Below are 16,444 nucleotides of genomic sequence, written 5' to 3'. Positions count from 1 at the left end.
AAAGAAAGTACATAGAGTTGCTAGAGTTGAGAGCAGTCCACCTAGCTCTCAAAGCGTTCCTTTCCTCGATTCAAGAAGCTTCAGTACTAGTAAAAACGAACAACATAACCACCATGTAATACTTGAACAAGCAGGGGGGATCACGCTCCCGAACTCTGTCGTTGGAAGCACAACGGATCTGGCATTGGCTTCTGGCTCGCAAGTTGTCCATCACAACAGTCCACCTCCCAGGAGAGCAGAATGTGAGCGCAGACGCTCTATGCCGTCATTTCGACGACATGGAAGAATGGGTCCTCCACGACGCAGTGGTAGAAGACATCTTTCAGTCCTGGGGTCGTCCCACCATAGACCTGTTCGCGGACGACCAAAACACCAAATGCCAAAACTTCGCCTCAAGGTTCTACCGGCCAGGATTGAGAGGGAATGCTCTTTTGATCGACTGGTCAGGGGAATTTGTGTACGCCTTTCCACCCCTTCCGTTGATCCCGAAGGTGGTGAGCAAGCTAACATACTCGTGCACAATGATGATCCTCATCGCCCCAGACTGGCCGAGACAATGGTGGTACACGGACCTGCTTCACCTGTCAGTGACCCCCCACAAGAGGCTACCATGCAGGCCGGACCTGTTGTCCAAGATGAACGGGAGGATTCACCATCCCAACCTTCCGTCACTGAGCTTGGCAGCATGGCTCCTGAGGTCATACAATAAGGCCATCTAGGGTTGCCGCAGGACTGCATGTCCATCCTGAAAGAGGCAAGACGTCCTTCCACAAGACATTCTTATGCATGCAAATGGAAGCGATTCTATATGTGGTGTATACAGAATGATCATAATCCTGTTCAAAGTCAGGAAGAAGCAGTTCTTCCTTATTTGTTATATCTGCCTAAAGCAGGTTTAAAGTTTAATTCTATTAAGGTGCACTTGGCTGCTATAACAGCTTACAGGCGGTCTCCTTCTCAGACCTCTTATTTCCAGTTGCCAGCTGTCAAGGACTTCCTGCAAGGGTTAAAGAAAATGTACCCTCCAGTGCGTCCTCCTTCTCCTCCCTGGGAGTTGAACCTGATGCTATTAAAGCTAATGGGTCCTCCTTTTGAACCCATTCATAAAGATACTTTGCAGCATCTTTCCTGGAAAGCAGCTTTTTTGGTGGCGATCACGTCATCTCGCAGTGTGAGCGAGATTCAAGCTCTCTGTTCTTCTGAACCCTATACTGTGTTCCATTTGAATAGAGTGGTGCTAAGGACACATCCGTCTTTTCTTCCGAAAGTGGTGTCAGATTTTCATGTAAATCAGACCATTTCTCTGCCCACTTTCTTTCCCAATCCCTCTACTCCAGCTGAGGGGCTCTGCATTCCTTAGACCTGAAACGGTCTAAGGCCTTTCTTCACTCTCATCATCTTTTTATTAATTATGGATCGATCAGAACAGGTCATGCGGCCTCGGAACGTTCTATTTCAAGATGGATCGGTTCGTGTATTAAACTTGCTAACCAGTTGGCGCAGAAAACCCTAGGGTTTTCTCCCAAAGCACATTCCATCAGAGGTAGAGCTGCGACTGCTGCTTTCCTCCATAATGTACCCATGTCTGAGATCTGTAAGGCGGCAACCTGGAGGTCCATCCATACATTTACCAGACATTACTGTCTAGATTCTGACACGAGAGCAGATACCCAGGTAGGCCAGGCCTCCTTGCGTAATCTGTTTAACAGCTAAGTTTTGGGCTGTTATAATTGGTCTTTTTCGGTTGGGTCATGTACTTCTCATTTACCTGCAGGTGGTTGATGGGCTTGCTATTCTATTCAGTGCTTATGACTGTTGATGAGGATCCTGTGGAAGAGAAGGATAAGTTACTTACCTGTAATCCTAGTTCTCTTCCAGGGGTATCCTCATCAAAGTCAAAAGCAACCCACCCGCCTCTCCAGGTAAATGAGAGCTATACGTCTCTGATTTGTGATTTAGCCCGACTTCAGGGTTATGCAAAGAACAACTGACCTAACTGTCACCCCTGAGGCATGATGGGAAGCCTGGGGTCATGGCTGCCTTAAAGGCACGGTGCCAGTTTTAGCTAAAAATGCTTTCAGTTTCTGTGTTATCACTTTGCAATGCAGCCTATGGGTAACATTGTCTTTTAGGAGCAATTTTCAGGATTTTTGAGTGTTTTTACTCATTAAAACACAAAGTTCAAGAGCTATTTGACCTAATGTGTTTTTTGTTTCCTTACTAATTGCTGTGCATATAGAAGTGTTTACATTGTCTAGCCTTGGTTTTGGGGCTGCATTGACGTGAGAAAAATTATATATGTGTGTACATATATTTGGAGATACATGTGTTTTTACATATATATTTTTATATTGTTTCCGGGGTCCCGCACGTGGGCGGGAATATTCAGTGCTTATGACTTTGATGAGGATACCCCTGGAAGAGAACTAGGATTACAGGTAAATAACTTATCCTTGTCGCTTGGTGGTTTAACAAGTTCCGCCTAGCACTTCTCCAGTAATACCCCCCACCCCCTCCCAGTGGAAGCATATTTTTATAAATGATTTTTAAGACAGTATTTACGTCAGACCATATGTCTGTGAATGATATTGTAAAATACACCCCCAGGGATTGGAAAAGCCACTTGGCCATTGCATTGTATTAGTGAGTATAGGCAGCAGGAAGTGCCTGTCAAAGCTCCACTAACCATCGCTTTCCTGTTCCACCGGAATGTTTAATTTTGAACAAGGTATCTACAGGTTCCAGAGAAGGGTTACTCTTTTAATACTGCCTGTAGGAAAGTTGGATCTGCTTTCATGGTCATTTTCACTTTTTGCTGGTATCATTATTTTTTTCTGACTAGTTTGACTGGGATCCTGCTAATCAGGATCCAAGTCTCTGCTTCATTCTTAAATTGGACTTGGTGAATACTTAGGTACACTCCAGATTGGCTAACTGGGAGCCCTGATAAGTCCCTAGTATATGTACCAAGGTACCCAGAGCATAGGTACACCAGGGGTCTCCCACGGACTGAAGCATGTAATATGGCACCCTTGAAAGACCACTCAAATTGTGACTACAGACCTGCTATTGCAGCCTGTGTAAGCCTGTGCTAGCAGCACTTACGACAGATATAAGTTTCCTTATATCTGAGGTCACTGCACCTAAAACCTATAAGTCACCCCTAAGGCAGGCCTTTCAATCCTGAAGGCAGTGTGCTCGGATTTAAGTGTGAGGGTGCCCCAGCTTGAGTAGGACACCTCTCCAACATTCTCCCTGGTTGTAAGTGCATCACCCATTAAGATACATAGTGACCATGCCTCACTACATGATGACCATCTCTAAACTGGCTGTAACGAACCCTGTTGTGTTTGGTATAAAACATGTTGAAGTCATACACCCACACCGTAAGAATCATACCCCCACACCTTAAATGTTGTGGGAGGTATGATTCCATGCACTGTAAAGCTCCTCTGGGAGGCCCTCAGTGCTCACAGTACTAGTCTTCTTGACCCGGACAACAAACTATGGCTGCTGCCGACCAGAGACACGATTCTGCCCTCCTGCTGCTGAGCCAAGCTTGAGCAGAGGGAGGCAGGACAAAAGGTATCCTGTCACAGGGAGGTGTGACCACTTCCCAGACAGCAATTAGTGTATTGGGACAGGGTGGGGGCGCTTGCCAGCCCAACTCAGACTGCTTGAAGGACACATTTATTGCCCTGCTTGCATATTCCAGTTCAAACCAATTCAGGGAGCCGTTGGCTCTCGCTCTGGCGTGAAACCGGACAAAGGACATGGGTGTATCCTCCCCACTGTCCAGTCCCTTCTCTGGTAGGGACCACTAAATCATTCCAACCTTTTCTGTAGGGTACTTAAGGGCTTACCTGTGGGTGGGTCCTTAGATTCGTCGTGGGAGAAGATTCAGAGCATATCCCACTTCAACGTCGACCATCTGGGCACTCTGGACCTAGCTGGACTTCGCTTTGGGAACCGAGACTGCAACTGGGAAGACTCCTGCCACTCCTTGTCTCGTCTTCCCGCAAGTCTGCTGCAACGTCTGTGCCTGTGCTCCATATAGATTCTTCATAGGGCCTGTGGACATCCAAGGCACCCAAAGGAATCTCCCTGGGAGTGAAGGAGTCACTCCCCTGCATCTGCAGGCACCGCAACACAGCTAACCGGTCTGCTGATCATGGGTTCCCACGGACATCGAAAAGCTCAGCAACCCAGATGGTGGTTCTGCAACTCTCTCGAGGCCTGCACTGTCTTCATACTGAGTTTGAGGCCAGTATCCCTTGTCGGAACTGCTGGAACAGAACCCCTGTGTACCCCGACGACTTGCCATTGTCAAGGCTTGTTGACTCTCTCCTCCAGAGATCTTCAGGCTCCAAGAAGCTCCTACCCCAAGTATCTCCTACAGCCAAGATATGTGCCTGGACTGCATCCTCTGCACTGTGGGCATTCATCTTTTGGTGAGCTGCTCAAGGTCTTCTTGCAACTCCTGTGTTTTCGGTCCGTGGGTCCTCTTGAGGGTCTTCTTTGGCTTCAGTAGACTCCCTGCTTGCTCTGGCCTGCTGTGACTTACCTGCTTGTAGTGAGTCACTTGGACCTTGCTGGTCTCGACACTGCACCTTTTTCTTCAACTACGTTGGCTGCCTTTGCCAAGACTTGTTGGTGGCCCTGCCAGACACTGACTCCTTGGCTCTTGATGTCTGATGTGGGACAGCTCATGCACAGCTCCTGGTCCTCCTCTGCATCGCCTGGTCCATACAGCTGCAACTTAAAGGGCACCGTAAATTCTCCTCCATCTTTGATATTAGTGGCATAGACTCTGTCCCCTCTGCTTGCAGTTACCTCTCACCTTGAATCCACCTTAGGGTTCCACCGGAGACTTTCACCTTTGCACCAGCTGCATCTTTTCCGAAGTCCTCCATTGTGGTCTACGGCAGTTTCCGACATCACTTCACACCTACGCACCCAGCTTCCCTGGTCCCTATGGTATTCACGGGTGGAGTGACTCTCCAACCTTCCATCTTCCGCGGGGTGTCTTCGCTGTCGACTGGGAAGTGTCCTTTAAAATTGTAACCGCAACTTACCTATTGACTAACATTGAGCGCACAGTTGTGTTCCCACTCAGCACACGACCTCCGTGGGGTTCCTAGATACTCACGTTTGAGTGATTCCTTGGGTCCCTGGCTCTTCTACGTCTTCTCGGTCCATTCTCGACTTAGGTTGTGGTCGAATTCCACTATTTTAGTATATGGTTTGTTCTCTCCATGGGGACCACTGTGTATTCTGTGCTATTTACAAATTCTGTTGACAAAGTATTGTGTGTATTGTGTTGTATCTCCGGGTAGGAGATAATACATTGTGTTAGTGAGTGTTAATAATATATATTTTTTATAAGTACACTGTGTGGTTCGTTTTCACTTAACCTCTACTATAAGATTAAGTACTGGTAAAACAAGCCGCTTTACACTCCTTCTAGACTGCTCTCCACAGCTTCCACTTAGAGAGCTTTCTAAGGTTGTCTAAGACCATTAAAATCACCATAAGGGTTGTCTGGATTAGTGGAGGGTGATGCACTTACATAAGTAAGCACCATATATTAAGCTAGCTTCTCACAGTGGCCAGGCTCAAATGATGCCTTTGATTTGTACATGCTTTTAGGTGCCACAGTGAAGCTATCTACATTTAACATAGCAGATACTTTCATGGGCTTCAGATGGGATCCATTTGTGCCAGTTATATATTGGTACCTAGTGGTGGCCAAGAGGTGTGCCACAAAAACACCTGGATCTGCTTTATTTAATTGGGTGACTGGAAGGTTAATCAAACATGTCATATGACTAATTGAAAAATTGGGATTTCATTTTTCTAATAACTAATGCTTCTTATCCTCATTGCCCATGGTATAATAATACTATAATTATTTATGTAGCATTTCCACATAGATAAGTATTGATTTAGAACATTCAGGTACCTGTGTGCACAAAACCATATCACAGGAGCCTAAGTGATAAAAGCCTGTGAAATGTCTGATGACCCCGGTTAGAGCTAGAATCTGCATTCCGAAAAGTAGTCCCCAAAAATTTCTAACAGTTTGACTATGCAACTGTAGCAGTTATGCGGCAGGTTACGTTACAGGTATTAGAGGTCGGGTCCAAGTTAACCCAAACCCTCTGGCTTCTCCCTGTGGTGAGTACGTGGTGGGTATGTGAACCCGCTGTGTACTCGACACAGGGAGAAGCCAGAGCTTGGTTTAACTTGGACCCGGACTCTTAATACCTGTGCCGGCCTGTAACCTGCTGGCGTAGCCACTACGGTTGCATAGTCAAAGGGTTAGGAATTGTTGGGACCAATTTTCGGTATTTATATCTTTACAACATTAAGTTAATCCATTCTGTGAGAGGGTGAGCAGTACTTTGGGACACAATAATGAACTGGTGATATCTGTAGGGTGTGGCTTACAGTGGCACGTGTTTTTATAGGTGGATTTTTCGTTTTTGTGAAACTTGGAGCATCAACGTCTTTCAACTGAGAACATTGATACAGAGCCCCAAAAGTCGTGATTATGGCGAAACTTGTGTTGGCTATTGTGGAGAATATTATGGAATGAAATAAAGCACTTGTAAAGAGCAGGACTGAGAAAAAAAAATCAATCGAAGACTGAACTTTTACCACGAGTGTTGTATATAAAATTGTTTGCGCCATGAGGGTGTATATATACTCCCTGATTTATCAGGGAGCCCATCCCTAGAGAACCGTAGGATGAAGCATGCCCCCTACTTTGGCTGGTGAGGGTTCTCTTAATTGTTTTATTTAAAAAAAAATCTTTTTATTGAAAGAATTATTCAAATAGAAAAACAACAGAGCAGTCAAACCTTAAGACCGTATAAGTATATTGATAGCAGTCGTGGTTTATACATAAAAGCAATGGAATATAGTCACTCTATGGTACCGAAGGAGTATGCAATGTTATATTCCATGTAACTAACAATATGATAGCAAGATGACCAAACATTTCCAATGTCATTGCATAAGCCTGTAATTAATGTAAAACAATAAACAGAGACAACAAAATATAATAGGTCGAAAGAGCTGGAAAGAAAAAGCCTGCTTACAGGGGTCCCCCTGTCCCTAAAGAGGGGTAGAGGTGTGTAAAACAAGGTTGGTTGATGGGAAGCAGGGTGTGCAGGGATGGAGGGTGAAAAGCGCACTCCACATGCCAAGGTCTCAGTTCACCCACCTAAGCACAGTTCCGTTGAAGAGTTGGAGTGCTTTCAGTTTGGGGGGTAGAAGCAGGTGTACTCTCGGAGTGTAAAATAATCAAGGAAAGGCTGCCAAGTGTGTGTAAATTTAGAATCTGAGTGCGCAAGTCTATGATACAGAAGTTCCATGTCCATGTCGTGCCATCGACATGTGAACCATAAAGCCACTGAGGGTTGAGTGTTGCTTCCAAAGAAGAGCAATAGGTTGGTTAGCCACTCCCAGCATGTAGCTGACAAGGAGTTCGAGTTCTATGGGGCGGATTCCCAAAATAACTGTGTCGTATGAGGCCGATATGGGGAAGCCCCGCACGCCCTTAATGTGGCTAAGGATTTCCTTCAATAAATGGTTATGGCCGAGCATGACCCCCATATGTGTTGGAAACCACAAGGGGTTGCAATACAGCGCTAACAAAGATCAAATGTGGTGTGGTACATAGTATGAAGGCATGTTGGAGTGTAATACCACTGCATCATCATTTTATAGGCTGTCTCACGCTGTGGTATACTGCGGTAACTCTTCAAAAATGTTTATTTATAATCCATGTTACACACAACACAAGCAGGGGAATCAGTTAAATGAGTAATCCTTAGTGGATACCCGCACGCCTAGATAGCTATTTTGTTTATTGTAAGGCGATAATTGTAGAAATATTGTGTGTTGGAAAAAAACATCCTTTTTTGCTCAATACTGATTAATACTGGTGTGGGATTAGTGCTTACCCCATTTTACTAATCTTTCTTATATAAATGTAATCTCTTTCAGGTGGCAGAGCTGCTTCTTCAGTATGGAGCAGATCCATTATTAAAGGGTGCAAATGGAAAGTGTGCTCTAGATGAAGCTGGCGATGAACGCATGGAAAATTTGCTGTTACACTATGTGCCTAAATCAAAGCGAAAAACACTAGAAGGTCTGTATTTTATGTAATTTTAACATTTGGGTTTTGAATTTCTCATGGCCCTGCCCCATGCATATCTCAATGCATATGTAGTCCACCATTTAAAAGCTGCCCAACCAGAGTAGCACAGCCATTATAGACATAAACGACTCTGTTAAATGTATTTTGAATGTGGAGGCTATATTTAATGTAAATATTTAAGCCATTCTCACCATCAGGTCTGTTTTCTGGGGCATGTTTAACTCAATGATATCTAAACCAGCTTCACTGCAAGTACTGTAGCTACATGAATCACAGAACCCAGACACTACTGCAAGCTTACTTAATTGGCAAGTATCTTCAAGTTAGTCATTGACTTTCAGGGGGCATTGAGGTCAAACAGTCAAAGCTTACTCTTAGAAGTTATTGTGGTGGAAACAGTCTTTATCCAGTATTGGGGTATCTTTCATAGATTCACATGCCTGAATCATTCCCCGTCGTCAAGGCGGGAGTCCCACGGTAAATAAAAAAGCAGTGCCAAAGCACTTTGTAGTAGTAGTAGGCCTTAGAACTAGGCCTGAGGCCTACATTATAGTAGCCTATCTACATCATTATGTCAATAAGACCAAAGTCTTTGCTCCAACCAATCAGCTCACAGCACCCTCTAGAACCCTCTCTGCAGAGCCAGTTCTCCTCAGATTTTCACCGCACGTCGTGTGGAAGGGAGTCTCCCTGAGTCTTGACTCAGTTTTTTCCTCAGAGCTTCAGGATGTCTGACAAGAAGGCCTTGTTTAGACCTTGCAGAACCTGCGAGAAGAAAAGGGTCCATGTGGATGACCAGCACAAGGACTGTATTTATTGCCTTTATCCCAAGCATGAGGCAAAAAATTGTAAGATCTGCCGCACCTTCCCTTCTAAGACCTTAAGGGATAGGGAGGCCAGAGTCCTTTTGTGGCTAAAATCCTCTTCCACCGATGATGATGACAAAGCCTCTACTTCTAGTAAGAGGTCAAGGTCACAGGAGGATAAGAAAAGTGAGGGGAGAAAACATGCGAAAAACTCTACTTCAGGCTCTTCACAGAGTCTCTGGAGCCTCAGCCACCAACGTTTCCTCTAATAAAACCGTGAGTAAGAGTTCTTCTGTCTCCTCACCAGTGACTACTGTTTCTACTTCAACTTCCTTTTCTACGGCTATGATCTCCACTTCATCTATCACTTCACCTATTGTGTCTACGAAGATTTGTATTGTGGCCAAAAGAACTCCCGTAGACGACTCATCGACGAAGACCTCAGCGTCAACGAAGCCTTCGCCATCTAAAAAGAGCTCGTCGACGAAGTCATCAACGCCAACGTCGACGACCATCTCGTCGACGAAGAAAGTATCGACGATGACACCTTCGACGGCTGTCCCGTCTACGAGGAGCCCGTCGACGACCAGCCCGTTGACGATTGTCCCGTGGACGGCAATTCCATTGACGAAGTGTCCTCCGTCGTCGACCTCGTCGACGATAATCCCGTCGACGACGACATCTTTTCAGCAGACAACTGCACCTTTGTCACCGGTGCCATCAAAGATGATGGATTCAGCTTTAGTGAAGCCGATGGCTGGGAATCAGGTTTTTTGTACACCAGTTTCAACTAAGAACTTTCAACTCGTCTCTTACAAGAGGCAACAAGGTTCTTACATGTCGCCACTTTTTTGAGGATGATGATAATGAAGGAGCTTTTGGTGTGGCGCGTCACCCATCTGATCTTGTCATCAAGTGTCAAGATGATGATGAAGATGACACTTATACTGAACATTATTTTCAGGAGGACATTTTAGTGCCTCATTCGGTAGAACGTGTAGGAACAACAGGAGTAAACCCATAGACCGCGTTGGGATGGGTATGTAGTATAAACAAAAAACAATTCCCAACAGGTATCAATAGAGGGCAGTTAAACAATGTATGCAATCCGCATTACATCAACAAGCAACAAGGAGTCTCGAAAAGTTTTAAAAGCTTATTATTCACCAATTAGAAGAAGGGTCTTTCACATGGCAATACAGTTAAACAGCACTGTACAGAGCAAATCATGTGACAACCCGAAGGCACTTGGTGAGTAGTGATATGTACAATTGGTGATGGTGAAAGTGCAAGTGCTAAGGTGAACAGCGTGAACGACGCATAGTGACAAAGAATAATACAGTGATGGCTCCACCAGGTCAAGTTGCAGTCACTTAAAACATGATTAAATACATTTTACAGGAGCACAAAACGTAAAATGCGCCATATAATTATGCTGTAATGTCGACGGCGTTTCGATCCCCGTGAGTCGGGATCGTCATCAGGACAGGGTTGTCGATGAGGACAGTGTTAATCACGTAACCGGAGAAGCGTGAATGATTAGAATCCGGGCCGTTGCTCAGGAATCGGCGGCTGATCGTGAATGATTAGCAGTTAGTCCGATCAGCGAGGAGGCGCCTGAATATAGCAGGGCAGTGGAGGGCGATTAGGGCTCTCGGGGCTGGAACGGCTCGCAGTAAATGCAGGAGCTATGAGCTCACCAAATGTGGTCAGAAATGGCTGTCTTCATGGAACTCATTCCAGAAGATAAGAGGCAGGAAGCACGGAAAATACTAATGGAAGGAGAGCGCGCAGCTGCGGAGTCCATCGACTGCGCATTGGATATTGCAAACACAAATTTCAGACAGTTGGCATGAGCGGCTGTTTTGAGACGTCAAGGGTGGTTGAAGGCCACTACCTTTTGTCCAGAGGTCCAATTGAAAGTGCTGGACATGGCTTATGATGGAGAGTCCCTTTTTGGGAAACATGTAGACGAAGCACTCCAAGCATTTAAAACAGATACTGCAAAATCGCTGGGGTCATTGCAGTACAAGAGAGGATCGTTCAGAGGAGCGAGAGGACGCGGATATTCGTCCAGAGGCAATTACTATCAACAAGGCAGGCAATATCAACAGCAATACCGCCAGAACTATCAGTCTTCGTATCGCCAGTCAGGATCGGCTGGTTTCTCTCACCAAGGAGGAAGAAGGCGCGCGAACAATCAGGGGCGAGACAATCACAAGAAACAGTGAGATCAATTGGGCGCCACCTTCAATCCCTTATTTTCCCGTGGGCGCGAAGATATCTGCCTTCCAACACCAATGGCATCAGATAACAACAAATCAGTGGGTGCTGGACCTAGTCCAACATGGTCACACCCTGGAGTTCATTACCAAACCTCCAACAACTCCGCCCAGGGGTCCCCCTCCCCCTCGTCTTCACTTACTGATCAAGGGGGTTCAAGCAATGCTTCTCAAGAACACTGTAGAGAAGGTCCCAATCCATCAGAGGAGGATGGGTTTCTATTCCCGTTTTTTCCTCATAAAAAAGAAATCAGGGGAATGGCGACCGATCCTAGATCTGCGCAATCTGAACAGATATCTCAAGAAGCAGGGATTTCGAATGGTCACTCTCTCAGACATTCTCAACTGCATCAACGAAGGAGATTACATGGCTTCCTTGGACATGGAAGATGCATACTTCCACATCCCAATTCACCCAAAACCTCGAAAATACCTCAGTTTCACTGTGGCTGGCGCCCATTATCAGTTCAAGGTCCTCCCATTTGGCCTCAAGTCGGCCCCAAGGATTTTCACGATTGGCTCCTGTAGCAGCAGCTCTTCGACCAGCAAAGGTGCAGGTCTTCCCGTATTTGGACGACTGGCTAGTCAAAGGTCCATCGAAGGCCAAAGTAAAATCTGACATTACGTTATGCCGCAATCTCTTTGCATCGCTAGGCCTTACAATCAACAAGAGCAAATCTCAATTGATTCCGAAACAGAACCTGTTGTTCCTAGGGGCTTGTCTAGACACAATAGAATGCGCATGCATTCTTATCTCGAGAGAGACAACTCCGACTGCAAGCCTTGGCAACAAAACTGTCAAGAAAAAAGTCACTTTCAGTTCGCCTATTTGCATCACTTCTGGGAATGTGCTCTTCGGCCATCAATCTCATTCCATTAGCACGTCTAAAGATGCGTCCTTTGCAGGAAGAGCTACATCTTCAATGGCGACAAGCGGCAGGCTCTTTCGAGGACATCATCACAGTCACCGACAGGATGGTGCATGCCCTTCAATGGTGGACAAGACTGAGCAATCTGGAACAGGGGCTCACTTTCTTGCAAGCTCCTCCGGATTTCGTTCTGACGACAGATGCATCCATGGAGGGCTGGGGAGGTCATCTCCAGGACTTACAGGTGCAGGGAAAATGGTCTCAACAGCAGAGAAAATGCCATATCAACAGTCTAGAGTTGAAAGCCATATTTCTTTCTCTTCAAGCATTTCTCCCCAGGATCGCAGGATCCGCAGTTCTGGTCAGAACGGACAACACCACCAGCATGTTTTATATAAACAAGCAAGGGGGAATGAGGTCGGCAACATTGTCCAGGGAAGCCCAAGAGTTGTGGCAATGGTTGACGATTCACAACATAACTCTCAAGGCAGAACACGTCAGGGGTCTGTACAACACCTTAGCAGACAAACTGAGCAGATCCTCGTCAGATTGCCACGAGTGGGAACTGAACAACAACCAATTGAACAAGGTGTTTCAGAGATGGGGCAAGCCAATGTTGGATTTGTTTGCAACCCAACAGAAAAAGAAATTGCCGGTACTTCGCCAGCAGGTAGCCTCAACCGGGATCAAGGGGGAATGCCCTGTCCATGCGATGGTCAGGGAGTTATGTTTACCCCTTTCCTCCGATCCCTTTGATTCCACGAGTGGTGCACAAAATGAAATTGGAGAGTTGCCGCCTTCTGCTGATTGCTCCCAGGTGGTCTCGCCAGTATTGGTTTCAGGAGCTCATGCTTCTCTCACAGGAGCCACCGATCAAGCTGTTGGTAACCCCAACGTTACTATCACGCAACGAGGGCCAGATTCTGCACCCGGACCCTCAGTCGCTGAAATTGCATGCATGGCTCCTAATTTCCTAGAATTTCAGCATCTGCAAATTCCTCAGGACTGCCGAGACATTCTAAAGAATTAGAGAGCCCAGAGTACATTAAAAACGTATCGTCTCAAATGAAAGCGCTTCTGTGCTTGGTGCATTTCAAACAGTTTACATCCTATAAAAGCGCCAGCAGAAAAAATACTACCCTATTTATTGCATTTGGCGCAATCAGGTCTTTCTTTTTCTTCAATGAAGGTCCACTTGGCGGCTTTATCCAGGTACAGGAAGATGGCTGACACTCAATCACTCTGCTCTTCATCGCTCATTAAGCAATTCATGAGGGGTCTTTTCCGGGCTTATCCTCCAGTAAAGTCTTCACCACCAGAATGGGAGCTCAATACAGTTCTCTCACAGCTGATGAAGCACCCGTTCGAACCCATTCATAAAGCTGACTTAAAATTCTTGACATGGAAGGTTGCTTTGTTGTTAGCCCTAACTTCCGCCAGAAGAGTGGGAGAAATTCAGGCATTCACTATAAAGGAACCCTTTATGCATTTTTCCCAAGACTATGTCACCTTGCAGACGAATCCAACATTCATACCAAAGGTGCCTTCTTAATTTCATCTAAATGAGCCAATCAAGCTGAGGGTTTTCTTTCCAAATCCGTCAACCCCAGCGGAGAGAACATTACATTCTTTAGACATCAAAAGATGCTTAAAGTTCTACCTTCAGAGAACCAAGACTGTAAGAAAATCAGATCAACTGTTTGTGGCTTATGGCCAGACTACATTGGGTAAGGCGGTCACAAAAGCTACGATTTCCAGATGGATAGCCTCTGCCATCCAGTTCTGTCACATCAAGGCTAACCAACCATTGACAAGGTCTGTTCGATCTCATTCCACAAGAGCTGTGGCAGCGTCTGCAGCTTTGTTTGCAGGAGTGACGCTTGAGAACATTTGCCGTGCTGCGACATGGAAGAATGTCCACACGTTTACAAGACACTACTGCCTACAATCAGCAAATCAGAATGATGCGGCAGTGGGCCAAGCTGTGTTACGCCACCTGTTTCCATAGGAATACATTCAGGTACAAACATTGGTTTCTTCTTAAAGTATATAAGTTCAAATTGTTGTTTATATATGCAGACATATGTTGTCATGGAGTAGGTTTATATGCTACTAATGTTCCTTTTTTTTGTAGGAAATTGCATTACTTCTATGTTGGTTTTTCAGTAAGGTTGTTAATAGACCAATTTCTAAGCAATTGTTGGTTGTTAGCGGTACATTCATGGGGGTGCAATATAGTAAGTCTCCCACCATCCGCAAACGACTTTGCCTGGTTTTACTGCTTGCTATTCTGATTCAGGCATGTGAATCTATGAAAGATACCCCAATACTGGATAAGAAAACAAGTTACTTACCTGTAACTTCAGTTATCCAGTATTGGTATCTTTCATAGATTCACATGCACCCACCCTCCTCCCCGGAGAGGCAGTTCTCTGAGGTTGGGATACTTTTTCCCACTTGTGCTACGAAAATCTGAGGAGAACTGGCTCTGCAGAGAGGGTTCTAGAGGGTGCTGTGAGCTGATTGGTTGGAGCAAAGACTTTGGTCTTTTTGACATAATGATGTAGATAGGCTACTATAATGTAGGCCTCAGGCCTAGTTCTAGGGCCTACTACTACTATAAAGTGCTTTGGCACTGCTTTTTTATTTACCGTGGGACTCCCGCCTTGACGACGGGGAATGATTCAGGCATGTGAATCTATGAAAGATACCAATACTGGATAACTGAAGTTACAGGTAAGTAACTTGTTTTCATAGCACTTAACACATATATTACTCACATAACATCTAATCTATATACTATTTAAAAAAGAAATAAGATTATATTTAAAATGTCATACATTATTTCGAGGGCCATGGGGCCTTAGGTGATTGAGGATATATGCAGCTGCGTCCTGTCCAACTGTGCCTCTGCAAACTAGGCCAAGTGCACATCTTTCCGCACTTGGCTATCAGGAAAGTAATGGTATACATTCCCAGGCTTCTCCAGGAGATAGTATGGTGGTTCTCAGGCTCAGAGCTCAACAATCAATCCACAGACCCATTAAAGTGAATTTCCAGCCCGGTTCTTATCTTTACAAGAAAGAAAATATTTTAATCATATTGTGGCACTCAGTAGTACATGCTTGCTACAATAATTAGAACAAGTTTGTGTCTCTGTGCGCTCTGTTGGCAGATGCTGCACCCACCACGCTCCCTCTCTGTCTCCACTGTCCCCTCTGTCTCTAGGGGTAAACTGGAGCAGTGTGATTACATCACAGGTGCACTTCAATCACCCTTTTTGTGAACGCTCAGTCCCAATTATCTTACCCTTTCGCAGTAACAGTTATTTTTGCAGCAGTGTGTCCAGGCCATTCGGTGCTTGGAAGGCACACCCACACAGTCTTGAAAGCGCGGGGGAGCACCAGCAAGCTTTGGTAAAGTTCCTTCAATCAGGTTGCAGGGTTGCATTTGACGGCTCACCCACTAATTTTCTTCTTTGCAGTTACCAGAAGATCAGTAGTACAGAGATGGCAATGTTACTTGCATCTGCTCAGGGACCAGCTGGTCCACAGGTGTGGCCCCTATCAGGTCCTTTGACACCTGGGTAGTTGCAGCCCTAAATGAGCCAATCATGGTTACTCCAGTATTGGAACTTTCATAGATTCACGTGCTTGAATAATTCCCCGACGTCGAGATGGGAGTCCCCGGTACATTTAAAAAAGTAATGTTACAATAGACATAGGACTTAAAGGCCTAAGACCTCATTATTTACTAACTTATCTGAGTCCCTATTTAAAAAAGTACCAAACTTAGAAAACAACCAATCAGATGACATCACCCTGTAGAACCTTCTTGATAGAAGCTATAGTCCCTCAGATTTGTCTACCGCACATAGTGCTAGACACTCTCCACTTTTCCTCCCAACTCTTTGGAATTAGCTTTTCCTCAGGTTTTTTCTTCTTTTTGAATATATATATATATATATATATATCACTGAAAAAACCATAGGTTTCACAATCGTTATAGTTGGGAATTAGCATTTAAAAAACCTTTGAAATTCACTGAAAAAACCATAGGTTTCACACTCGTTATAGTTAGGAATTAGCATTTAAAAAACCTTTGAAATTCACTGAAAAAACCATAGGTTTCACACCAGTTATAGTTAGCTGAACATTTTACTCATACAAAACCATTGAAATTCCCACGTTATAGTTAGTTGGACTCACTATAACTCGCGCGCCCGCAATCCACTGCTGATGATGTCACATATTACATCATTCATGACATGGTCAGTGACATCACTGATAACATCACTGATGACATCTCAAATGACATCAC

General features: G+C 45.1%; 1 protein-coding gene across 5 annotated transcripts in view; it reads left to right on the top strand.

Moving 5' to 3' along the window:
• ANKRD31 (ankyrin repeat domain 31) overlaps positions 1-16,444 on the top strand; it is a 2,265,957-nt gene that overhangs the window by 758,626 nt on the left and 1,490,887 nt on the right. For all 5 annotated transcript variants that reach the window (XM_078675241.1, XM_078675243.1, XM_078675240.1 and 2 more), the window contains one exon: positions 8,014-8,158. In XM_078675241.1, the coding sequence (XP_078531367.1) occupies positions 8,014-8,158 (145 nt within the window). The remainder of the gene's footprint in view (positions 1-8,013; positions 8,159-16,444) is intronic.

The sequence above is a fragment of the Lissotriton helveticus genome, chromosome 2_1 (genome assembly GCF_964261635.1).
Source record: "Lissotriton helveticus chromosome 2_1, aLisHel1.1, whole genome shotgun sequence".
NCBI classification, from domain to species: Eukaryota; Metazoa; Chordata; class Amphibia; order Caudata; family Salamandridae; genus Lissotriton; species Lissotriton helveticus.
The sequence above is the reverse complement of the archived record's forward strand: the minus strand, read 5'-3'. Positions and strand labels throughout refer to the sequence as shown.